The following is a 26,758-nucleotide window of genomic DNA, read 5'->3' on the forward strand; positions in this document are numbered from 1 at the left end:
GAGGATCACTGGAGCCCAGGAGTTGGAGGTTGCTGTGAGCGAGGCTGACGCCACGGCACTCACTCTAGCCTGGGCAACAAAGCGAGACTCTGTCTCAAAAAAAAAGAAAAGAAAAGAAAAGAAAAACAGCCAGAGTAGAAAACAAACCGTCCCATGTGAATGAGCAGTTCTCCAGGAAGGGTAAATAGAGGGGAAAAAAAAATGACACGAGTTAATGGACGTCGTCTTTCCTTGGCTTGTGTTCACGGACAGGGACGCTCTCGTGCATGCATTCCGTGCTGTCATCGACGGCGAGACGAATCCTCACGTACCTGCCAAAGCCTGGCCAAAAAAGATACCTGAATTTTCAAGAGCACCTTTGAATCTAAAGAGAGGAATTTGAAAAAAGTTAAGGGGTTGCACAGGCCAGGATCCCCAGGGCTCCTCGGGGAATGGGAGGGGTTGATGTCCCGTTGATTCTGACAACCTGCCCACTTTTGAATGGGTCACCTGGGACAGGACATGAAGCGGAGCCGCTGTGCAATCCCAGCGTCTTGACACGTTTTTTTGATTATGCCATTAAACACGGCAAGGCTCCGGCTCGAGTTACTGTGTGGACCGGCATTTTCCGGGTTTCACTTACCTGATTTGGAATCCTTCTTTCTGCCCGCACATTTGATTCGTTGTCGGAGGGTGAATTAAACTTGCATGCACGATGCAAGTGAATTAAAATTGCATGCGGTTTTTGAAATCTGTAACGCAAGCACAGCCATAAAAAAACGGCAGCTCCTCTTTTTCAAACGGCCGGCTCAAAAATCTCACTCGTTCCTTTCCCGAAAGATCGGAATTGTTACTCTCCGTGAAGTTCAGCAGACTGTTACAGGCACGAACACTGGTTCATACTAAATGATTTTAATGTTCTCTTGCTCAAATGCAAGCTCAAAGTTAATATGCCATTTTTGCTGCTTAGCTTTATGACTAATTATTGCATAAGTGGCAATCGGGTTTCCAAATTGGCCCGTGTAGCTGTGAACCACCAAATAGGGTTGCTTATCTGAGACATTTTGCTGCAAAACCAAACCCTGAAACGAATTACAAGCAAGCAATTAAAACGGAGGGTGTTTGCAATAGTGCAATGGCCATCTGAGTGCGGTTATTATTGGCCATATATCCTCTTAAGTATGCAGTCTGCTTGGTGGAATTTAAAAACAGTATTCTGTTCTCCTTAACTGCTTAGTAAAATGTTGGGGTCGTGCCAGTGGATCACCTTCTTATTTTTCTGAGTGGGATCAGACAGCCTCACTCAAAGATCTGTCTCCCAGGGTGGATTTGGAGATGCCAGTTTCTCTGTCCCAGAGAGCAAATCGTTTCCCGTATTTGCCTGCCAACGTTGAAGTGCTTTGTGAGGTCAAGAATAATAAAAGCAGAAATGTAGGAGAAATGTAATCCCACCATGAAGAGACGATATCACTGCTTGATCTCATGGAAGCTGTAGCACAGCTGTACAAGGGCAATGAAGAGAATGAGGAGGCTTTTTACCTTTGTGTAGACGGCCATCAATTTAACAGAGATATGAAAGTATCAAACTCATTTCGTTTCGGTGCTTGAGAGTCTGCTTGAATTTAAGATGAAAGGCCTGAGTTTCATTAGAAATGGAACCAAGGTGGTTTCTGTCTCCGGAACGTGTTTTCATAATAAGTGGCATTCTTTTAATCTAGTTAATTGGAAAACATCTTAGATGAAAATTATTGCAGCATGAAGAGCAATAATTACAAAATGACGTGGGCAACTTCAGAACGATTTTGGAGCCCAAAAGATTTTTATCAACCCAAATCAGGGCAAGAGACGGACGGCATAAACCAATCTGCTCTGAAACTTTGAATGCCTTGCAGGGGGGATTTTCTTTGGAGTATGAGTGCACCCTATTTTGAATCTGAAATAGAGAAAGAATGTTATCCTGGTGTTAGAAAAATGTTTTTTATTGTGCACTGTAGAGGTTTCCAAACTGTGCTGTATGCTAAGATTCTGGGGATGGTTTGAAAAATCCTGATGCTTAGGCCACATGCCAGACCATGGTATTATGATATACATATACTGCCAAGTTTGAGATTTCCACTCTGTTTCTTCCAAAAAACTTTCCTTGACTTATTCTCAGGGAAAATGATTGTCGGCCAGGTGCGTTGGCTCATGCCTGTAACCCTAGCACTCTGGGAGGCTGAGGCAGGAGGACTGTTTGAGCTCAGGAGTTCGAGACCAGCCTGAGCAAGAGCAAGACCCCATCTCTACTAAAAAAAAAGAGAAAGAAATTAATTGGCCAACTAAAAATATATAGAAAAAATGAGCAGGGCATGGTGGCGCAGGCCTGTAGTCCCAGCTACTGGGGAGGCTGAGGCAGGAGGATCGCTTGAGCCCAGGAGTCGGAGGTTGCTGTGAGCGAGGCTGACGCCACGGCACTCACTCTAGCCCGGGCGACAGAGTGAGACTCTGTCTCAAAAAAAAAGAAAAAGAAAACAGAAAATGATTGTCAATAGGTGAGTCCCTATGTGTAACCGTGGCTAATGTCCTTAACCCAAAAATAGAAATAAGACTAATCATGGATCATTTCTCTCTACTAATGAAGGGGTTTTCGACCCACTCACCTCTTTTCCTTGCTTGATTAGTATTATTTTATAACGAGGTGCCAGGCTAGCGTTTCCTTTTGTGAATGCATGACAGGAGCTTGCAAGGATGGATGTTGGTGGCACATTTCTGAGAACGGAGAAAAATCTGGAAAACCGGTGACATCCGCTGGTAGGCCATTAGACATTGAAACTCCTGTAACTTTTCTGACAGTCTCAGGGCGGTGTTAGCATCTGGGTCTCTGCCTTGGGTTGCAGGAGTGTTCTGGCCAGCCACGGTTATAAGCTGGGGGCCTGAGGGTCGTCTTTGGCCCCGTGTGTTGTTGTTTTAGGGTCTGCAAGTCCCGTGTCAAGGCCCCGGTGGCTGGTTCCTACCAAGTTTGGCAAATATCTGGAGCTGAGAAGCTGGTGCTCTTCTGAGACGGGGCTCCGGCTGCTTCTTTGTCCCACGAGGTCCCTTGGCTGCTGTCCCCATTTTCCTTGTGGTCTTTGTTTTTTTTTTTTTTTTTTTTTTTTTTTGAGACAGAGTCTCGCTTTGTTGCCCAGGCTAGAGTGAGTGCCGTGGCGTCAGCCTAGCTCACAGCAACCTCAAACTTCTGGGCTCGAGCAATCCTCCTGCCTCAGCCTCCCAAGTAGCTGGGACTACAGGCATGCGCCACCATGCCCGGCTAATTTTTTTTATATATATATCAGTTGGCCAATTAATTTGTTTCTATTTATAGTAGAGACGGGGTCTCGCTCTTGCTCAGGCTGGTTTTGAACTCCCGACCTCGAGCAATCCTCCCGCCTCGGCCTCCCAAGAGCTAGGATTACAGGCGTGAGCCACCGCGCCCGGCCTTCCTTGTGGTCTTTGAAACATGAGGTCCCTGGTTCATGATGAGAGAATGAGGCACAGCGTGACTTATTTTCTTGGTCTTCCTAATGGAAGCAAAGCCAGTCATTTTTTTAAAAGAATTCTTTTCCTTTAAATGCTACCATGTTCCCAAGAGAAATAATATTGTCCTTTGCTCTATCAGTTATTAAGCTTGCTGCAACAAAGCATTGCAAACTGCTTGAGACAACACATTTATTCTCTCATGGTTCTTCAGGCTGGAAGTCTTTTTTTCTTTTTGATACAGAGTCTGGCTCTGTCACCCGGGCAAAAGTGCAGTGGCGTCAGCCTCGCTCACAGCAACCTCCAACTCCTGGGCTCAAGCGATCCTCCTGCCTCAGCCTCCCGAGTAGCTGGGACTACAGACATGCACCACCATGCCCAGCTAATTTTTTCTATATATATTAGTTGGCCAATTAATTTCTTTCTATTTATAGTAGAGACGGGGGTCTCGCTCTTGCTCAGGCTGGTTTTGAACTCCTGACCGCGAGCAATCCGCCCGCCTCGGCCTCCCAGAGTGCTAGGATTACAGGTGTGAGCCACCGCGCCTGGCCAAAACTTGCATTTTTTTTTTTTTTTTTTTGAGACAGAGTCTCACTCTGTTGCCCAGGCTAGAGTGAGTGCCGTGGCGTCAGCCTCGCTCACAGCAGCCTCAGACTCCTGGGCTCAAACGATCCTCCTGCCTCAGCCTCCCAAGTAGCTGGGACTACAGGCGTGCACCACCATGCCCGGCTAAATTTTTCTATATATGTATTTTAGTTGGCCAATTAATTTCTTTCTATTTTCAGTAGAGACGTACTCTCGCTCTTGCTCAGGCTGGTCTAGAACTCCTGACCTTGAGCGACCCTCCCTCCTCGGCCTCCCAGAGTGCTGGGATGACAGGCGTGAGCCACCGCGCCCGGCCGAGGCTGGAAGTCTTAAGATCAAGGTGACAGCGAGGCCAGCCTCCCTCTGAGGCTAGAAAGGGGAGGATGCCTCCTTGCCTATCCCAGCTTCTGGATGGGCATCCTTGGTTTGCAGCTGCAGCATTTCGATCTTTGCCTTCATTGTGGCGGTGTTAGTGCCTGTGGCATTTTCCTGGCATGTTCCTCTTCTTATAGGGACACCCGTTATGGTAGATTAGACCTCATTTGACCTTGCTTGTGTCTGGAAAGACCTTATTTTCAAACAAGGTCACCACAGCCGTGGGGTTAGGGCTCAGATGCATCCCTCGGTGCACTGCAATTCCACCCACGACACTTGCCCTGGGCAGAGAGCATGGGCAGTGTGACCGGTCCCTCAGGGCCATGTGTGGTTGGGTGGGTAGGGAGGTAGGGGAGTGACCTTTCTTGGGGCAGGGGGCCATGCGATCGATCCCTAGAAGGGAGATGATTCTAGCTACAGTGGCCTTGGTTTAGTTCTTCCCATGTCCCTCTTCCTGTTTGGTCACATGTCTCTGCAAGAGTCTAACATCTATGCCTGTCTGCCTCAACCTTCCACTAAGCTGCTGCATATGTTGGGGTTGCCGTGACGCTTCGGAAGGAAATCAGGGGCCGGGCGCGGGGTGGCTCGCGCCTGTCATTGGATCCAGCAATCCCACTGCTGGGCATCTACCCAAAAGAACAAAAGACACTCTATAAAAAAGACACCTGAGGCCGGGTGCTGTGGCTCACGCCTGTAATCCTAGCTCTTGGGAGGCCGAGGCGGGCGGATTGCTCAAGGTCAGGAGTTCAAAACCAGCCTGAGCAAGAGTGAGACCCCGTCTCTACTATAAATAGAAAGAAATTAATTGGCCAACTGATATATATATAAAAAATTAGCCGGGCATGGTGGCGCATGCCTGTAGTCCCAGCTACTCGGGAGGCTGAGGCAGGAGGATCGCTTGAGCCCAGGAGTCTGAGGTTGCTGTGAGCTAGGCTGACGCCACGGCACTCACTCTAGCCTGGACAACAAAGCGAGACTCTGTCTCAACAAAAAAAAAAAAAAAAAAAAAAAGACACCTGTACTCGAATGTTTATAGCAGCACAATTCACAATTGCAAAGATGTGGAAACAACCCAAGTGCCCATCGATACATGAGTGGATTAATAAAATGCTGTATATGTACACCATGGAGCACTACTCAGCTATAAGAAACAACGGTGACCCAGCACCTCTTGTGTTTTCCTGGATGGAGCTGGAGCCCATTCTACTAAGTGAAGTTTCCCAGGAATGGAAAAACAAGCACCGCATGGACTCACCAGCAAACTGGTATTGACGGATCAGCACCTAAGTGGACACGTAGGAGTAACATTTATCAGGTGTCGGGCAGGTGGGAGGAGCGGAGGGGGCGGGTGTAGACACACATAATGAGTGAGACGTGCACCAACTGGGGGAATGGACACGCTTGGAGCTCTGACTCCAAGGGGAAGGGGGACAAGGGCAATATACATAACCTTAACATTTGTACCCCCATAGTATGCTGGAAAAAAAAAAAAAAAAGATGAGTTCTCCGAGGAAAGAACATTGGTGTGAAGACCTGAACGAGAGGAGGAAGCCAGCCCGTATGATGTCCGGGGGAAAGAAAGTTCCAGATGAGGGCACAGTAGGTGCAGATGTTGGGAGGCCGAGGAGAGGGGTGCCTTGGGGGGCGAGGTGATTGAGAATTGCTGCCAGGTGGGGGGGCGTGGAGATAGCGCCACGGAAGAGGTGAGAGGGAGCAGCCACCACGGGAGCCCTTTATGCTGGGCAAGCTGGGCCTGATTTTACAGTTTGACTCTTCTGGGGTTGCAGTGGGTCGACAAACTCAGACACCCGGAAGGGACCGAGTCGTCCCGTCTCCTGCAGAAACACGCAAACATGGGCCTCGCGTCGCAGCCTTCCAGTTTCGCCAGACAGGCCGCAGAGAGAGCTCGTTGCGTTCCATCTCTTGATTTTTTAAAATGTCGACAGTTAGGCAGCTACGAATTTTTAGGGCCCCGTGAGCCAAATGAAACAGCTGCGGGTGTGGGATGCGGTCTACAGGCCGCCAGCGTCCCAGCGCTGGTCCAGAGGCTTTGCCACACGGCCGGAGCCTCTGTCCCTCCCTCTCTCCTAAGGGAGACTGTAGTGGTTTGTGCCTGCATCGCTTTAGACCTGAGTTGTGGTCTTTGCGCCGCCTTTGGTGTGGTTAGGTGTGGTGTGATTTGGTGTGGTTAGGTGTGGTGTGGTTTGGTGTGGTTAGGTGTGGTGTGGTGTGGTTTGGTGTGATTTGGTTTGGTGTGGTTGGGTTTGGTGTGGGTTGGTTTGGTGTGGTTTGGTGTGGATTGGTTTGGTGTGGTTTGGTTTGGTATGGTTTGGTGTAGTTTGGTGTGGTTTGGTTTGGTTTGGTGTGGTGTGGTTTGGTGTAGTTTGGTGTGGTTGGGTTTGGTGTGGTTTGGTGTGGATTGGTGTGGTGTGGTTTGGTTTGGTTTGGTGTGGTTTGGTTTGGTTTGGTTTGGTGTGGTTTGGTGTAGTTTGGTGTGGTTTGGTGTGGTTTGGCGTGGTGTGGTTTGGTGTGGTGTGGTTTGGTGTAGTTTGGTTTGGTTTGGTGTGATTTGGTGTAGTTTGGTTTGGTTTGGTTTGGTGTGGTTTGGTTTGGTGTGGTTTGGTGTAGTTTGGTGTGGTTTGGTTTGGTTTGGTGTGGTTTGGTTTGGTGTGGTTTGGTGTGGTTGGGTTTGGTTTGGTGCGGTTGGGTTTGGTGTGGTTTGGTGTGGATTGGTGTGGTGTGGTTTGGTTTGGTTTGGTGTGGTTTGGTGTAGTTTGGTGTGGTTTGGTTTGGTTTGGTGTGGTGTGGTTTGGTGTAGTTTGGTGTGGTGTGGTTTGGTGTGGTGTGGTGTGGTTTGGTGTGGTTTGGTGTAGTTTGGTTTGGTTTGGTGTGGTTTGGTTTGGTGTGGTTTGGTGTGGTGTGGTTTGGTGTAGTTTGGTGTGGTGTGGTTTGGTGTGGTGTGGTGTGGTTTGGTGTAGTTTGGTGTGGTGTGGTTTGGTGTGGTGTGGTTGGGTTTGGTTTGGTGTGGTTTGGTGTGGTTTGGTGTGGTTTGGTGTGGTTTGGTGTAGTTTGGTTTGGTTTGGTGTGGTATGGTTTGGTGTGGTGTGGTGTGGTTGGGTTTGGTGTGGTTGGGTTTGGTGTGGTGTGGTGTGGTTTGGTGTGGTTGGGTTTGGTGTGGTTTGGTGTGGTGTGGTGTGGTTGGGTTTGGTGTGGTTTGGTGTGGCCAGGGAGCGTGGACGGCCGGGTGGGAGTGTTTCATTTGCAAGTGCTCTTGCCTGTCGTGTAGACGAGATGGGGCCTGCTGAGGCGGGTCAGGGCACGCTGGCTTGTGAGTGGCGCAGGGACAAGTCCCGTGACACCCACGGACATCACCCTCCTCTCTCTTTCCCTCTTCACCTGGTCGGCTTTGCACGCCCATCTGACTTGGTTGCCTGGAAGGTTCATTGCACTCAGCACAGCCTTCTCCCCAGCCGGGGGCCGTAACTATGATTGTTATCTTCTCCTGGTCTCCCCTCTCCCTCTTTTATGAGACGGAAACCTCTGGTATGATAGGTGGCACGCGCCTTTTTCTTCTCCTCCACCTAATGGATGAACAGCTGGGAGTTAATGAGCTTTTAATAGTGCGTGTAGGGGGTTCGTTTGTTGCAATTCCAGCCTCCCTTGAATACTCTGAGGTCTCGTTGTTTTCCTGTTTCCCCTTCACATTTGCTTTATTGATACCTGCAAACACCTGCTTAAAACCCACTCAGCAAGGAGGGGACACATTCCTCTTTGGATCACCTTGGCCTCAATCGACTGTTCTTTAATGCTGAGGCTTCTGCAGAACTTCACGTGAGATTTTTTTATATCTTCATTTTTTAAGGGCCTCAAGAATGTTATATAGGACTCAAGTTTTATTTAGCACAGAAATAACCTTTTGCACGAAGCTTCTGTATGTTTTCCTTGGCGCTTTTCATTTTTTTTTTTTTCTTCTTAACAAGACGAACATTTTCTTCCACTGATACACTCTGTAGCAAAAAATGTTCTTACCCTTATTTCTCATTTATCTATTCCCCTAAATTAAAATTCACTTAGACCTATTCATTGTAAATCCTAAGTCATAAAAATGGTTTCCTGTAGCTAAAAAAAAAAAAAAAAATCATGATTAGCAATAATACCTAACTTCCATGCAGTTTATGGCTCCCCACATAACGCTTGCAAATCACTTTCATGGGTCTGTGTTTTCCTGTTTGGTATTCACAATTACCTTCTGAGACGAGCCGGACAATTATTATTACCATATTACAAAGCAGAAAGCCAAGAATACATTATTAATCAAAGTCAAGTGGTTATAAAAGCTAATACCTGTCCGTGATAAGATTTGAAACAGTGTAAGGTGCACACAAAAGTTTCCCCTACCTAAAGGTGACCGGTTAACTGCTTGCTTTTCTCCCCTCTCCGTTCTTCCCTCTTCTTTTGTTTTCTCTCTTTCTGAAGAGATGAGGTCTCACGAGTTGCCCAGGCTGGAGTGCAGTGGCTCTTCACAGGTGCGACCGTAGCTCACTGCAGCTTCAAGCCACTGGCCTCAAGCGATCCTCCTGCCTCAGCCTCCCGAGCAGCTGGAGGCCACCCCAGGCACGCCCCCAACCTCATAGCTAGTTTCTTGTGTTTCTTCCCGCACTTTCCTATGCACAGTCTAACTTACCCCTCCACTTTTTCTTTTTAAAACGGAAAGAATAGAATGCCGTCCATACCATTTTGTAACTTTATTTAATCGTGTAGGGTAGAGATTAAACATATGTCAATCGGGCCACGCACATGTACCTCCTGCCTTGTGGGGACTTATCATAGTTTGTTTAACCGGCTCCTCAGTGATGGACAGTGAGCTTGTTTCCATTTTTTTTTGGCATTTTGGCATTTGGAAAAAAGTATTGCTCTGATCTTTGTGTATTTATTGCAAATGTGCCCATAGAGCAAATTCCTAGAAGTAGAGTCACTGAGTTAAAGGGTGTGTACATTTAATATGTTGACGCATATTTCCGAAACTGTCACAGTAATTATAATATTTATACAGCGTAGCAATTTACATGAATGATTGTGCCTTCGCCTTTCAACTGCTCTTAATGTCTCGAATCATAAAGCTTTTGTTATTGCCAAAAAAAAGAATGTATCCTTAGTTCCTGGGACAGAATTTTAAAAACCCTTAGAATTTGCTGAGTGGCACTAAGAGGTGTCTTTGTCATGCTACTGAGGGATGTCACAGCGGGCCCTTATGTAGCTTGAGGTGGGAGCAAGTAGGCCACCAGAAAGACTCAGCCTGGGGTGAAAGGGTTGGGTGTCCAGGGAGAGGAAGGGAGGCAGAGTTTTTCTTTTTTTGAGACAGAGTCTCGCTCTGTTGCCCAGGCTAGAGTGAGTGCCGTGGCGTCAGCTTAGCTCACAGCAACTAAAAAAAAAAAAATTAAAGCTGGGTGAAGTGGCTCACGCCTGCAATCCTAGCACTCTGGGAGGCCGAGGCGGGAGGATCGCTCGAGGTCAGGAGTTCGAGACCAGCCTGAGCAAGAGCGAGACCCCCGTCTCTACTAAAAATAAAAAGAAATTAGCTGGACAACTGAAAAATATATAGAAAAAAATTAGCTGGGCACGGTAGGTGGCGCATGCCTGTAGTCCCAGCTACTCGGAGGAGGCTGAGGCAGGAGGATCGCTTGAGCCCAGGAGTTGGAGGTTGCTGTGAGTGAGGCTGACGCCAAGACCAGCCTGAGCAAGAGCGAGACCCCCCATCTCTACTAAAAAAAATAGAAAAAAATTAGCTGGACGACTTAAAAATATACAGAAAAAATGAGCCAGGCGTGGTGGAGCGTGTCTGTAGTCCCAGCTACCTGGGAGGAGGCTGAGGCAGGAGGATCGCTTGAGCCCAGGAGTTGGAGGTTGCTGTGAGCGAGGCTGACGCCACAGAACTCTAGCTCGGGCAACACAGCGAGACTCTGTCTCAAAAAAAAAAAAAAAAGTATATTTACTAGAAAGATATGTACTAATGCTGTTTACTCTTCAGATAAAGCGAATCCGTCCTCTGCAGCAATCCGGAAGCAATCCGTTTCTGTTGCAGGGATCATCGCTGACAGCCTTTAACGGTGTCTACACTGGCTATTCCAGGGAGCCAGGAAGAACGGGCATCTCACTAACTTTCACAGCCCTGCCGCTATTTTAGGTCTTCTCTTTGCAAAGGAAAATCTGCAAACCCAACCGCGGTTCGGGAAGCGTGCAAAGGAAATCGAGCAGCAGTTTCGAGTTTCCCCACTTCAAAAAATGTGTCCCAGAGAGCACGGGGAACACAGTCGGCACACGGCGTGCCCGTGTCTGAGAGCCGGTGACATAAATAGAAGTGGGCACCCCCCCCCCCCTGGCTCCCCACCCATCTGCCCGCCCAGCCACCGGCAAGCGTTGCTTTTCCCCTTTGGCTGGATTCTGGAAGACTCTGTCTTGCCTGCCCCAGTTCACACTTGGAACCTTCGCGTAAACTCCATATGAGAACTTTCATCCCCAGCCTCTCCCTCTCCGCCTGGGCCTCGTGTTACGTTCTCAATATTTAGCTTCGGTTGTCGAGGCGGGAGCCCCCCCCCCCACACTCTGTCTCGCCGCCCTGCCGGGAGGGAGGGGACCTCATCCTCGGTTCGGGTGGATCCGCTCGAGGTGGCCACTCTCTGGAGCCAGGCTGGTCGGATAAGACGGTTTTTCTTCTGCACCTTCGTAGAGAATTTGGGTCATCGCGGAAGCCACTCACTCGTCTGTTTTAGCTTTCATTTCGTCCCCCCAGCCTGCAATACTACTATATGTCATATGTAGTCACATGTTTATGATGGTTACTTTTTTTTTTTTTTTTTTTTTTTGCGACAGAGTCTCACTCCGTTGCCCAGGCTAGAGTGAGTGCCGTGGCGTGTCAGCCTCGCTCACAGCAACCTCCAACTCCTGGGCTCAAGCGATCCTCCTGCCTCGGCCTCCCGAGTATAGCTGGGACTACAGGCATGCGCCACCATGCCCGGCTCATTTTTTCTATATATATTTTTAGTTGGCCAATTAGTTTCTTTCTATTTATAGTAGAGACGGGGGTCTCGCTCTTGCTCAGGCTGGTCTCGAACTCCTGACCTTGAGCGATCTGCCCGCCTCGGCCTCCCAGAGCGCTAGGATTGCAGGCGTGAGCCACCGCTCCCCGCCCGTGATGGTTAATTTTATGTGTCCATTTGACTGGGCCGTGGGATGGGCAGATACTTGGTCAGATGTTACTCTCGCTGTGTCTGGGAGGATGTTTTAGGATGAGAATAACACTCGAATCAGGAGACTGAATAAACAGATGGCCCTTTTTATTTTTTATTTTTTGGGGATGGGGATCTCATTCTTGCTCAGGCTGGTCTTTTTTTTTTTTTTTTTTTTTTTTTGAGACAGAGTCTCGCTTTGTCGCCCAGGCTAGAGTGAGTGCCGTGGCGTCAGCCTCGCTCACAGCAACCTCAAACTCCTGGGCTCGAGTGATCCTTCTGCCTCAGCCTCCCGAGTAGCTGGGACTACAGGCATGCACCACCATGCCCGGCTAATTTTTTATATATATATATATATCAGTTGGCCAATTAATTTCTTTCTATTTATAGTAGAGACGGGGTCTCGCTCTTGCTCAGGCTGGTTTTGAACTCCTGACCTTGAGCAATCCGCCCGCCTCGGCCTCCCAAGAGCTAGGATTACAGGCGTGAGCCACCGCGCCCGGCCTCAGGCTGGTCTTGAATGCCTGAGCTTAAGTGATCCTCCTACCTCGGCCTCCCGGAGTGCCAGGATTGCAGGCGTGAGCCACCGCGCCCGGCCTCTCCCAAGCCTTTAGCTTGTTGACTGCAGATTTGGGGACCTGCACCCACCCCCCCCATCATTGCATGAGCCAATTGCTTATAATCCACATCTTTCTATGCCTAGCCTGCTGGCCCTGTTTCTCTGGGGAACCTCGACTCATACAATCTTGCAACGGTGACCTAAGCCAGGCCAGCCGGGTGCTGCCCGCTTCTCGGGGCCGACGCTTGAGCAGAATGGCAGAGACGGAGTAGAAGGAATGCTCCAGGCCGCGCCGAGCGCGTGGTTCTCCCTGTGGCTGAGCTGTGCCCTCTCTTGGTTCTGCAAGTCCTGACAATTTGCCCATAGATTCCCTTCGCATTAGGTTGGCGCAGGTCGATTTCTGTTGTTTGCAACAAAACACTCCTAACCGATCGAGTGGACTCCAGCGTGCACTGCACTCTGGTGCAGTCCAGGTACAGTGGGACAATCCAGATAATCACATGACCACTCTCTGTTCATCCCGGGACGACGGGAGTCGGGTTCCTCACAGTTGGCCGTGGGAGATGCGAGTAAAGACCTGTGGAGAACGCAGCAGGAACCCGTGGCCTCAGACTGAACTCGGAGGCGTCAGGGCGGTGCTGGGACATGCCGCAGTGCATGCACACATGTCCCCAGCCTGCGTGCTCAGGGGCTCCTGACCCGCCGCTCCCAGGCAGCCGAGAGGGAACGCACACACGGAGACTGCGGCTTCCAAATCTCATGAGCCGCTCAGAGTAATCACGGCTCCTCGGAGAAGGGCCGGGGGACAGGGACGGCGCCGTGCAAGCTGGAGCATCTGCAGCGTCAGAAGAGCAGTGAGTTCCCAAAGAACGACGGGGACATGGCCAGATGACACAGCCGTCTGACCTCCTGCCCGGGTCGGGGCCGGTTTCCACATTGATGGAGAGTCTCGGTCTCCCAGCTGCCGTGTTGATAATGGATTCAGGGGGAACCATCAGGGGGCACTGAAACTAGTAGATAAAAGTGGGATGAGAATGGGAGATATATGTCTATAAAAATATATATAAATATATATACTAAATATAAATATATATAATATAAATATATAAATATAAATATATAAATATTTACATATGTTATATAATATAATATATAAATATAAAAAATAAATATATAAAAATATAAATATATTTATATATAAATATAAATATATATACTAAATATAAATATATATAATATATATTTATATATAAATATAAATAATATATATTTATATATAAATATAAATATATAATATAAACATATAAATATTTATATATTATATAATATAATATATAAATATCAAAAATAAATATATAAATATAAATATATATTTATATATTATATTTAATATATAAATATAAATATATATACTAAATATAAATATATAATATATATTTATATATAAATATATAAATATAAATATATAAATATTTACATATGTTATATAATATAATATATAAATATCAAAAATAAATATATAAATATAAAAAATAAATATATAAAAATATAAAAATATAAATATATAAATATAAATATATATAATATAAATATATAAATATTTATATATATTATATAATATAATATATAAATATCAAAAATAAATATATAAATATAAATATATATTTATATATTATATTTAATATATAACTATAAATATATATACTAAATATAAATATAAATATATATTTATAATAAATATATATAATATAAATATATAAATATAAATATATTTATATTTACATATGTTATATAATATAATATATAAATATAAAAAATAAATATATAAATATAAAAAATAAATATATAAAAATATAAAAATGTAAATATATTTATATATAAATATAAATATATATACTAAATATAAATATATATTATATATTATATGTTTATATTTATTATAAATATTTATATTTATATAAATATATAATATATATTTATATTTATATTATATATATATATATCTTAGTCTTAATCCATCTCCCCTCAACATGCTCACCATACCGAGAAGCACAGTGTCCTTACAGGGGAGCAGCTGGTGGATTTCATCTTAACCGTGTGATTAAAGGCGATTGCACCGAGAATGGGACAGAAGGACGTCATCTGTTTCCTGATACGATACCCTACGAATGTAGAATCACTTCTCGGGGACTTTGCAAAAGATGCATTGCTCGAACCTAATCGAGAGGAAGAATGCCACGAAGCCAAAGGGAGGGACATTCTGCAAAATATCTGGCCGTGTACTCTTCTTCGGAAATGTCAAGGTTAAGGAAGACGAAGGCCGAGGACCAGTTTTCTAATTAAAGGAGGCTCAGGTGACAACGTGACAGCTCAGGCTGGGGGTTGGAAAGGCAGCGACCAAGGCCGTTACTGGGACATTGGCAGAATTCGAATATAGTTCGCGCATTGCATAACGGCATTCCGTCATCAAATCTTTCCGGTTTTAATCGTGCAACCTAATGCCTTTGTTTTTAGGACAGACACGCACTGAAGTGTTTAGGGGTAAGTGGGCACCGTGTCAGCCCCAGCGGGCTTTCCGACGGGTCAGAAGGGCGTAGGAAAGAGAGTGAGGGGTCAAGCGGGCGGGGCCGGGAACCGGGTGAAGAGCCTCGTATTGGTTTGCTGTTGCTGCTGTGACGTGCACCACGGTTGGGCAGCTTGTTTCTGTAGGTGGGAGGCTGGCACAGGAGGCTGGATTCTCTGCTCGGGGGTCTCGCCGCCGGGCTACAATCCGGATAATCAGCAGGATTTGTTCCTTTATGGAGGCTCTGGAGAAGGGTCAGCTTCCCGGCTCCCAGGCTGTTGGTGGCCTCCAGTTCCTTGCTGTCGTAGGACCGAGGTCTCTGTCTCCTTGACCCGTGGCCTCCTCGACCTCCATCTTCAAGCCAGCAGTGGCACCGAGAGCCCTCCTCGAGCCAAGCTTTGACTGCCTCGGGGCTTGTGTGATCCCACCGGGCCCCACTTGGAGAATCCAGGTTATGTTCCCTCTATTAAATCAACCAGTCAGGCCGGGCGCGGTGGCTCACGCCTCTCATCCCAGCACTCTGGGAGGCCGAGGTGGGAGGATCGCTCAAGGTCAGGAGTTCGAGAAACCAGCCTGAGCAAGAGCGAGACCCCCGTCTCTACCAAAAATAGAAAGAAATTAATTGGCCAACTAAAAATATATATAGAGAAAAAATGAGCCGGGCATGGTGGCGCATGCCTGTAGTCCCAGCTACTCGGGAGGCTGAGGCAGGAGGATCGCTTGAGCCCAGGAGTTGGAGGTTGCTGTGAGCGAGGCTGACGCCACGGCACTCACTCTAGCCTGGGTGACAGAGTGAGACTGTCTCCAAAAAATAAATAAATAAATAAAATCAACCGATTAATCTCAATTACACCTGCAAGATTTCTTTTACCACGTAGTTAAGGTCACGTAGCCCTGGCTGTGACTCCCAGGGGTTGGGGCTCGAGTTGACCACGGGTCACGGGAGTGTCCCGCGCTGCACTTTCTCGCCACCTTTCACGGAGATCTGAAATCCAGCACCCAAATAAAAAGCCTCGACGGCTCTCGTGTGTGCGTGCGCTCATTCGTGCAGGCGCCGGGGGGCTGCGGTCCCAGCGCAGCCGTGTTGGCGCGTGTGGCCGTTCCGTTTCCTCCTAACGGCCCCGCGTCTGTTTCTCTCCCCCGTCACCCCCCAGGCCACCGCCAGGTCCAGCAGGGCAGGTGCGAGGTGGTCGCCGTGCACAGGTGCTGCAACAGGAACCGCATCGAGGAGCGGTCGCAGACGGTCAAGTGCTCCTGCTTCCCGGGACAGGTGGCCGGCACGACGCGGGCCCAGCCTTCCTGCGTGGAAGGTAAGGCCTGGGGTCAGCGACTCCAGTGTGCGCGGGGGCCCGGGGCGGCCGAGGCCCTCCCTGCTGCGCTGCTTTTGCAACCTCGGTGCCCGGGTTGCTTCTCGAGATCTGTGCGGTTCCGGAAGGGAACGTAAACACAACTTCCGAAATTTTCTTTATGAGCGAGTCTTTAATGATGTCCAGGGGTGCCAGTGGGGGGTGGCACCATAGGACAGTTGGGAATCCATTTTTTTCTTTTTTTTGAGACAGAGTCTCACTGTGTCGCCTGAGCTACAGTGAGTGCCGTGGTGTCAGCTTTGCTTACAGCAACCTCAGACTCCTGGGCTCAAGCGATCCTCCTGCCTCAGCCTCCTCCTGAGTAGCTGGGACTACAGGCATGCGCCACTGTGCCCGGCTGATGTTTTCTATATATTTTCAGTTGTCCAGCCAATTTCTTTCTATTTTTTAATAGAGAACGGGGGTCTCACTCTTGCTCAGTCTGGTCTCCAACTCCCGAGCTCAAATGATCCTCCCGCCTCGGCCTCCCAGAGGCGCCAGGATGACAGGCGTGAGCCACCGAGCCTGGCTGCTTTTAATTTTATATATGAGCAAAATCCCTTTTTTTTTTTTTTTTTTTTTGGCCCCTGCCCTGGTAGTAGTAACTGTGAATTCCTCTTTTTGGTTGCTATATGTTTCTGTATGCGTATATATATATTTGGAGATGGGTCTGGAGAAAACACTGGCAAATTTTAACATGCACCCACACATGCTTAACTCTAGATCTTATTGTACAGTCAACGGTGGCAGCTGCAAAGCAAACACACACAGCCAGACACAGATGTGGGCTGAGTGGCCACACTGGCCTCTATCGGCACCGTCTCAGCCACCTCGAAAGCAGGAAATGTCTAAGCAGGAAAATCTCCCATCTACGCTTCCTGGTCAGAAACCCCGGGGCGAAACGGGTTGCTGGATTCAGATTTTACGTGGGCAGTGCACAGGCACCTGCCGAGCAAGCCTAACCTGTTCGCCACTCGGACCCGTCATCGTAGAGGCTGATATTTCTGCAGCGAGGTGTGCAAATATTCGTGCAGAACGGGATGGGGCAACACAGAGCATCTCAGGTTAATTCGTGTCGGGCTTTGCTGTCATCTTACAGAAAAACCTTTCCGTTTTCTGAGCTTTTTGGGTTTGGGGAATTTTTTTTTTTTTGGGACTTGGGGATTATGGATGAATGATGATGAAGATGATGAAGATCTTTAACATTAAAAAATAGTGGCATTTGAAAGAAAGGCGCCAAGGGCCAATACCCCCAGTATGTAGCATATTCATCTGTTGCATTAACGGAATCCCAATCGTACCTATCCCGTCATTTTCCCCCGTTCCCAGCGCCACCTCCGCGGCAGGGGAGCCAACACGACGTCTTGCCGAGCTTGCTGCCTCTAGCCTTCCATTTCCACCCTCTAGCCAGAATGATCCTTCTGCAGGAAAACCGGACTAACCGATCGGGCCACTCTTGTACTGTAAACCACAGTTTAGTGACTTCCCACCGTCATTAAGATTTATTCCAAGGCCGGGCGCGGTGGCTCACGCCTGTAATCCTAGCTCTCTGGGAGGCCGAGGCGGGCGGATTGCTCAAGGTCAGGAGTTCGAAACCAGCCTGAGCAAGAGCGAGACCCCGTCTCTACTATAAATAGAAAGAAATTAATTGGCCAACTAATATATATACAAAAAATGAGCCGGGCGTGGTGGTGCATGCCTGTAGTCCCAGCTACTCGGGAGGCTGAGGCAGGAGGATTGCTTGAGCCAGGAGTTGGAGGTTGCTGTGAGCTAGGCTGACGCCACGGCACTCACTGTAGCCTGGGCAACAAAGCGAGACTCTGTCTAAAAAAAAAAAAAAAAAAAAAAAAAGATTTATTCCAATTTTTTTTTTTTTTTTTTTTTTTTTACCATGTCTTAGAAAGACCTGTAGGACCTGTTCTTCTCTTTCAACTGCTCTAGCCCGGGCGGATGTGAGTTCTTTCGATGGCCTCTCATCTCTGCATCCTTTGCCTGCCTCATTGCCCCACCCCCACCCCCACCCACCACACACACTTGGTCCACTACATTCCCACTCTCCCTTCAACTCTCCCCTGGGGTCTCGTGTCACCCTGGACTTCCAGTTTGTGACATTCATCCCATTTTGTTGTAACACCTCATTTCTCGGCCGGGCGTGGGCGTGGGCCGCTCACCGCTGAAATCCCAGCGCTTTGGGAGGCCGAGGCAGGAGGCTCGCCTGAGGCCAAAGAGTTGGAGACCAGCCTGGGCAACATAGCGAAACCCTGCGTCTACAGAAATTTTAAAAATGAGCCGGGCGTGGTGGCGCGTGCCTGTAGTCCCAGCTACTCGGGAGGCTGAGGCAGGAGGATCGCTTGAGCCCGGGAGTTTGAGGTTGCTGTGAGTGAGGCTGACGCCACTGCACTCCAGCCTGGGGGACAGAGCAAGACCTTGGCTCAAAACAAAACAACAAAACAAAACGACCCAGATGTCAACAACAGCAGCAACCTCTTCCTGTTAGTATAGAAACAGCTTGAGGGTAAGGACTGGGCCTCTAATTTTCGCCTCCCACCCCCACCCCCCATTGGCCGGCCCATGAACGAGTCTTAGCACAGAGGGGCGGTGACTCATCTTTGCTAATCACAGCTTGCTCTCTGAAGATAACAACTGTGGCTGCTCCATGCTTAGGCTTTAAGGAACTTGTGATTCATAACACAGCTATTTTAATACTCTTGCCTAGACTCTTTGCATATAAAAAGCCTTAAATATAAATAACGTTTTACAATATTCAAAGCCCTTTTATCAGTACCCGAAAAGCACTGATCGGGTAGTGACGACCATTAGCATCTTCATCTTAGTAAAGAAACTATAAGCTCTCTGGGAGGCTGAGGCGGGCGGATCCTTTGAGCTCAGGAGTTCGAAACCAGCCTGAGCAAGAGCGAGACCCCGTCTCTACTATAAATAGAAAGAAATTAATTGGTCAACTAATATATATATAGAAAAAATTAGCCGGGCGTGGTGGTGCATGCCTGTAGTCCCAGCTACTCGGGAGGCTGAGGCAGGAGGATTGCTTGAGCCCAGGAGATTGAGGTTGCTGTGAGCGAGGCTGACACCATGGCACTCACTCTAGCCTGGGCAACAGAGTGAGACTCTGTCTCAAAAAAAAAACAAAACCAAAAAAACAAACTATGAATACCTTATTCTAAACTAGCTTGCTTTTAATTTAATTTAATTTACTTTTATTTAATTTTATTTTTTTGAGACAGAGTCTCGCTTTGTTGCCCAGGCTAGAGTGAGTGCCGTGGCATCAGCCTCGCTCACAGCAACCTCAGACTCCTGGGCTCAAGTGATCCTCCTGCCTCAGCCTCCCCAGTAGCTGGGACTACAGGCATGCGCCACCATGCCCGGCTAATTTTTTTTTCTATATATATTAGTTGGCTAATTAATTTCTTTCTATTTATAGTAGAGACGCGGTCTCGCTCTTGCTCAGGCTGGTCTTGAACTCCTGACCTTGAGCGATCCTCCCGCCTCGGCCTCCCAGAGTGCTAGGATGACAGGCGTGAGCCACGGCGCCCGGGCGCTTTAAATTTTATATACGAGCAAAATCCCTTTTTTTTGGCCACTGCCCTGGTAGTAGTAACCGAATTCCTCTTTTTTGGTTGATCTATGTTTCTGTATGCGTATATATTTGGAGATAGGTCTGGAGCAAACACTGGCAAGTTTTAACATGCATGCATGTGTGTGTGTTTTACATAAACGGTGTCACACTGGCTATTTCTTAACTTGCTTTATTCTCATCAGTGTCAGGGTGGAGGGGTTTTTCGTGTGCCGGGCCGTGCCGATCTAATCTGGCTTTTGCAGCTGCTCGGTAGCATTCCCTCGTGGGTCTAGGTCGTGATTTATTTAGCCATTCCTCTGGCGATGGCACTTTTTGTGCGTGTGTCTATGGCAAAGCAAAAACATTCACGGGCCGGATGGTTTTCCCGAGCGTCGTAAGATCCGCAAGTGACAGATGTCAGTCATTTAGCATCTGAGCAGGGCCCACGCAGCACTGTCTACTGGAACCTTCTGTGGTGATGCAAATGCTGTCTCCCTGTACATGTTTGTCTGTATGCGACAATGCGTGTGTTTAGTATGCTCAGCAGCCACTAGCCGTGTGGGGCTGGTGGCTGGTGCGGATTTAGTGGGCACATGTGGCTTGAAGCTTCATGCGGGACATTGCAGAATTAACTTTCCATAAACATGAAGCTTGAGGGTGACATCCTGGCCAGGGCATAGCGACACCCTGGAAGGTGGAACCGAGGTTGTGTCTTACTACCTGTGTCTTCCGTCCCCAGCACTGTCTGGCGTCCAATAAATATTTATCGGATCAAAGTCACTGAGAAGCGTAGGAAGTTGAGGCTTTAGTTACGATCTGTGTCTGTTTTCGTGTCCCCCCATCTTCCATGCTTTATCTGAATATCTTTTCCATTAGTGCTTTTTAGCTCTACCTGCTTAATCTTTATTCCGTAATAATTATGCAGCATCATGCCGTTAATTGGCACGAGGGAAGACCTAGCCTCTGCTGATAAGTTCCTCTTATCTTACTTGTCAATAAGAACAGAGACGTTCTAAAATATAAAATTCACCCGAATTTACATTTAAATTAAAACAAAGGCAAGAGGATGCCGGAGCAGGGCACTGATTAATGTTGACATAGAAACCGGAATATCCTTTTTGCATTTTCCGCTAATCCACGCTGCTGCAGATGCTTACCTAGCTTTTCCATTGCTTTTCCACAAAAGCCACAGCTCCCAGTAGTTAAACCAGGGAGCACGATTAGCTGTTTCCTCCCACCAGACTTTTTTTGTTATGATTAACTTATAAAAAACCCCCTGAATCACATTGAAATGTGTCTTTGATACAAGTTGGGGATTTGGGAGGAAAGACAAGGGGATTATTTGACTGAGGCTTTGGTTCCTGGGGCCACTAAAAGCAGGTAACCGTTCAGCAGTGGGTGAGTAGCCTTCAGCTGGCTCAGACAAGACGGTTTGGTGGCCGAAACTGGATTCTACACGCATTTGTCACAAGGCAGCTCTGTCGAGATCGTGCTGAATGGTTTTATGATAAAATAAGTGCATATTATAAGGGAGCTTAATTTACTTTGTCAAAATGAATGCTCTCTAAACCTTGGATTTAAAAGAGATTAATACGACAAAAGCTTAGGAATGGAAGGCAGCTACTTTTCAAAGCTTTTTTTTTTTTTTTTTTTGATGATGCCCCAATTTCTCCCAGTTTTATGAGATGTCAGAATTCATTCCGTTGAGGAGGAGGAGAGTTACTGTCTGGACTGTGGACAGCGTTCATGGCTTTGTGGACTACGAGACGAGACACAGGGTGTTCCTTTATGATGTGTTTTCATGGGGTGATTTTATGGGGTGTGTTCTCTTTGCTACTTAAAAGATTTTTTTTTTTTGTCTTTCATTGTGGTCAGGTGAATGACAGGAGTTTACAGAAACCCTCTGGGAGTTGGAGGGGTGTGCACGTTATGTCGGTCGGTGCATTCATGAGGTTTTTTTTTTTGTTTTGTTTTTTTTTGAGACAGAGTCTCACTCTGTTGCCCAGGCTAGAGTGAGTGCCGTGGCATCAGCCTCGCCCACAGCAACCTCCAACTCCTGGGCTTAAGCGATCCTCCTGCCTCAGCCTCCCGAGTAGCTGGGACTACAGGCACGTGCCACCATGCCCGGCTAATTTTTTCTATATATATATATTAGTTGGCCAATTAATTTCTTTGTATTTTTTATAGTAGAGACAGGGTCTCGCTCAGGCTGGTTTTGAACTCCTGACCTCGAGCAATCCGCCCGCCTCGGCCTCCCAGAGTGCTAGGATGACAAGCGTGAGCCACCGCGCCCGGCCCATTCATGAGGTTTTAGTTCAGCACCTTTGTTCTCTGTTCCTCGCTGCTCACGGATAGGATGATAAGGAGACTCACTCAGGTCCTGCTTGCGAGGAGCCTGTGTTTGACTAGGAGAGAGAAAAATGCTCACAAATGAGGGACTCCATGGGAGAGCAGAGAGGGGACAGGGGTCAGGGGTCAGGGTTGGTGACCCACGAGAAGCGATTACAGTAGGTAGGGGCTGTGAGGGTGGAAGGAATTGGGGGAACCGGCAGCACACGACATAGGACAGTGGCAGCCGCAGGTGGCTTGGGAATGATGGGAGACAGGACTGGGAGGTAAACCAGAGCTCTTGATGCTAGAGGTCTTGGAATGAATGGAGTTTTAGGATTTAACTTTTGCCTCCTGGGAATATTTGCATTCCAGCAGAGTGTGCGGGGTATAAGCAAGGGTGTCAAGAGCTGTGGACAAAGCTTACATAAAGCATCCTGGGATTTCTGAGAAGGAAAGATGTGATCCCTGAGTGACAGGTCATCTTGTCAGCGTGTGTGTTTCGTGATTAGCCAGGATTCCTGCATGAGAGAGAGAGAGAGAGAGAGAGAGAGAGAGAGAGGGCACAAGTGAGTGTGCACGAGCTGTAGACTGGTGCCATGAGAGGGCAGGAAGGGAGATAGGAAACAGGTGGCATGGTGTTGACAACAGATTGGCGTGCTTTTGGTAAAGCAAAACTGTGAGCGGGTCTGCACAGCCTCTCGTCTTGAGCAGAGTGTGTCTATAGAGTGTATATCAATGTTTCTCAGCCAGGGAGGGTTTTGTGCCTTGGGGCCATTTGTCATGGTCTGGAGACATGTGGGGGAGGGCGCTACTGGCCAGAAATGCCACTAAACATTTTACAATGAGCAGGATTCTCCCTCCAAATAAAGACTCAATTGGCCAATAGATGCTGGCGTGGATGCGGAGAGAGAGGAGCACTCCTACACTGCTGGTGGGACTGCAAACTGGTTCAACCTCTGTGGAAAGCAACATGGAGATACCTCACAGCGATACAAGTGGATCTACCATTGGATCCAGCAATCCCATTGCTGGGCATCTACCCAAATGATCCAATGACACTCTACAAAAAAGACACCTGCACTCGAATGTTTATAGCAGCACAATTCGTAATCGCAAGGCTGTGGAAACAGCCCAAGTGCCCATCAATCCAAGAATGGACTAATAAAATGTGGTGTATGCATACCATGGAGTACTATTCAGCTCTAAGAAACAATGGTGATATAGCACATCTTATATTTTCCTGGTTAGAGCTGGAACCCATACTACTAAGTGAAGTTTCCCAAGAATGGAAAAACAAGCACCAGATATATTCTCCAGCAAACTGGTCTTAACTGAGCAGCACCTAAGTGGACACATAGGTGCTACAGTAATAGGGTATTGGGCAGGTGGGAGGGGGGAGGGGGCGGGTATAGACATACATAGTGAGTGAGATGTGCACCATCTGGGGGATGGTCATGCTGGAGACTCAGACTTTTGGGGGAAGGGGGGGAAAGGGCATTTATTGAAACCTTAAAATCTGTACCCCCATAATATGCCAAAATAAAAAAAAAAAAGAAAATAACAAATGGGGGGCAAAAAAAAAGAATCAATTGGCCCCAAATGTAAATAGTGCTGAGGTTGAGAAATCCTGACTTTTAAAGGTCCCAAATATCCGTGTGAGTCTGCACGTAGCAGAGGGGACAAAGCTAGATCACACACATGCTGGCTCACTCGGCGTGCTTTGGGGAATAACAGTATTGTGATTATTTGAAGACTATGTGAAAATAAGTGCGAGTCCTTGGAAAAAAAAAATCGTTAGTGCTCTAACTACTGCTCTTAAGTGAATTAGCTGGGTCATGTAGGTGTAGATTCTTTTCTGGAACTAATATAGAAATATGAAAATTAATACATGGCTAAATTTTTAAGGAACACAGTGTCTTAAAATAATAGCGGTAAGAGCAAAAACAACTGAAGCGTTATAGGACATTAAAATCTTGAAGCATATTCTAGAAGATTCATATTCTGATAAGATATTTTCTTAATCTTTCTCTCCAGAGTGGCAGTGTTAAAATTCACTTGTCTTTAGAAAAACCTGAATTCTGTGTAAATACAACTGAAAACTAAGTCACCAAATGAGAGACCCACTCTTGAAAATTGAGCCTGTTCTGTCAGTCTCATTTGAAGGTGGGCTTATCTATATATCTGTAACACACATGTATTCTATAAATGCACAATCGTGTGTATTATTTAACCAAGTGATACTTATTTGGGACGAGAGACATGAAGCTCATTTTATATAACAGAGAGTAAGGAAAATTCGCCAGAAGCAAAACAGCTAACGATCACCTTAAATCTTCACCTAGAAGACGACACTCTAGAACGTACTAGCCAGTACGACAAAACCACAAAGGGTTTCCCCGTCCTTTTATTTATTTATTTTTTCTTCCTTTCTTTCTGCATAAAACTGGAAATCCATTGCAGGGTGCAGATAGGGATCTTAATGTGTTTTCGTAAGTCGGGAAGGCACGGGGGCTTTCTAAAAGGAAATTTTACTTTAAAAATAGGAGTGACAAGATTACTTTTTTCATTTCAAGTATAACTATGACCTTTTGTAACAGGAAAAAAAAATATATACGCCTCCTACAGACTCATTCCCCTGGGCAGACAAGGCAGGGGAGTGGGCAGATGTTCTCGGCGGTTATTTCAACAGAATAATCCTCCTTTGGGGACTTTGGTCTCAGCTCCTACCTGGGCTCAGGATGCTTGAGCTGCAAGGTTCAAGTTCTGGGCTGTTTAGTCACTTTTTTTTTTTTTTTTTTTTTTTTTTTGAGACAGAGTCTCACTCTGTTGCCCAGGCTAGAGTGAGTGCCGTGGCGTCAGCCTCGCTCACAGCAACCTCCAACTCCTGGGCTCAGGCGATCCTCCTGCCTCAGCCTCCTCCCAGGTAGCTGGGACTGTCAGGTCACAGCTTTGCTGGTGAGGTCCCTCGTTTGCTCTGAGCCCCTTAGTCAATCCTTAACTCTGTAAAGCCATTCGAAACTTGCATTTTGCTCATCAGGGTGGCTCCTTTGATGTCTCCTTCTCAAAGACCATTTGCCGGTTAAAGTCTTTCCCAAAGAAACCTCGGCATGAGGGTATGGACTGATAGGGGCCCCTCTCTCTCCATGGATTCTTCCAGAAGGCGAGAAAATACTTATTAACTATTTTTTTCGCAAATAGAACTATTGTAAATTTCAGGGCAGCTTGCCGTGTTGAAAATTGGGACCAAATCTGTCTTTAGAGGAAGGCATCACTTCCTATTTTCCAGTTTAATGAAGAAAAACCAGTAAATAAGCTCATGAGAGCTTGGGCTGGATCTCCCAGGCTTCCCTTTTTTTTTTTTTTTTTTTTAATTTTGGTTTTATTTTAAATTCTTAAAATATTAGGCGGGCACTTCTTTTCTCCTGTCGTCACTAAGAAGTGGTGGTGTGTATTTCCCCGATGTACGCCTAGACGCCTTTTGTTGTCTCTTTATCTAGGTTTGGGTGTCAGAGTAACCCTGTCCTCCTGGGCTCGGCCAGCGCGGGCTGCCGCGTGCCTCAGTCGCTCTGCTCCTTTGGGGTCCCCTCTGCGCCCCATTCCTTCCTCACTGCCCGCCAGGCGACTCTCCCCTGCCGGGCACCGTGTCCTGTGTGGTCACACAGCCTCGCTCAGACCATCAGACACCCTCCGTGGCTCCCTGGGGCTCAGGAACCCAGAGAACCTCCGGCATCCTCTAACCTCCATCCTCTAACCTCCACCCTCTAATCTCCACCCTCTAATCTCCACCCTCTAATCTCCACCCTCTAATCTCCATCCTCTAATCTCCATCCTCTAATCTCCATCCTCTAACCTCCATCCTCTAATCTCCATCCTCTAATCTCCATCCTCTGATCTCCATCCTCTAACCTCCATCCTCTAACCTCCACCCTCTAATCTCCATCCTCTAATCTCCACCCTCTAATCTCCATCCTCTAATCTCCATCCTCTAACCTCCACCCTCTAACCTCCACCCTCTAACCTCCACCCTCTAATCTCCATCCTCTAATCTCCACCCTCTAATCTCCATCCTCTAATCTCCACCCTCTAATCTCCACCCTCTAATCTCCATCCTCTAATCTCCATCCTCTAATCTCCATCCTCTAACCTCCATCCTCTAATCTCCATCCTCTAATCTCCATCCTCTAATCTCCACCCTCTAATCTCCATCCTCTAATCTCCATCCTCTGATCTCCATCCTCTAACCTCCATCCTCTAATCTCCATCCTCTAATCTCCATCCTCTAATCTCCATCCTCTAACCTCCATCCTCTAATCTCCATCCTCTGATCTCCATCCTCTAATCTCCATCCTCTAATCTCCATCCTCTAACCTCCATCCTCTAATCTCCATCCTCTGATCTCCATCCTCTAACCTCCATCCTCTAACCTCCACCCTCTAATCTCCATCCTCTAATCTCCACCCTCTAATCTCCATCCTCTAATCTCCATCCTCTAACCTCCACCCTCTAACCTCCACCCTCTAACCTCCACCCTCTAATCTCCATCCTGTAATCTCCATCCTCTAATCTCCATCCTCTAACCTCCACCCTCTAATCTCCATCCTCTAATCTCCACCCTCTAATCTCCATCCTCTAATCTCCATCCTCTAACCTCCACCCTCTAATCTCCATCCTCTAATCTCCATCCTCTGATCTCCATCCTCTAATCTCCATCCTCTAACCTCCACCCTC

At 47.2% G+C, this 26,758-nt stretch overlaps 1 protein-coding gene across 1 annotated transcript in view; it reads left to right on the forward strand.

The window, feature by feature from the left end:
* TAFA4 (TAFA chemokine like family member 4) overlaps nt 1-26,758 on the forward strand; it is a 76,563-nt gene that overhangs the window by 35,759 nt on the left and 14,046 nt on the right. Inside the window, exon 3 of the mRNA XM_075998802.1 lies at nt 15,934-16,089. Within this exon, the coding sequence (XP_075854917.1) occupies nt 15,934-16,089 (156 nt within the window). The remainder of the gene's footprint in view (nt 1-15,933; nt 16,090-26,758) is intronic.

This window comes from Microcebus murinus, chromosome 30 (assembly GCF_040939455.1).
Source record: "Microcebus murinus isolate Inina chromosome 30, M.murinus_Inina_mat1.0, whole genome shotgun sequence".
In the NCBI taxonomy this organism is placed as follows: domain Eukaryota; kingdom Metazoa; phylum Chordata; class Mammalia; order Primates; family Cheirogaleidae; genus Microcebus; species Microcebus murinus.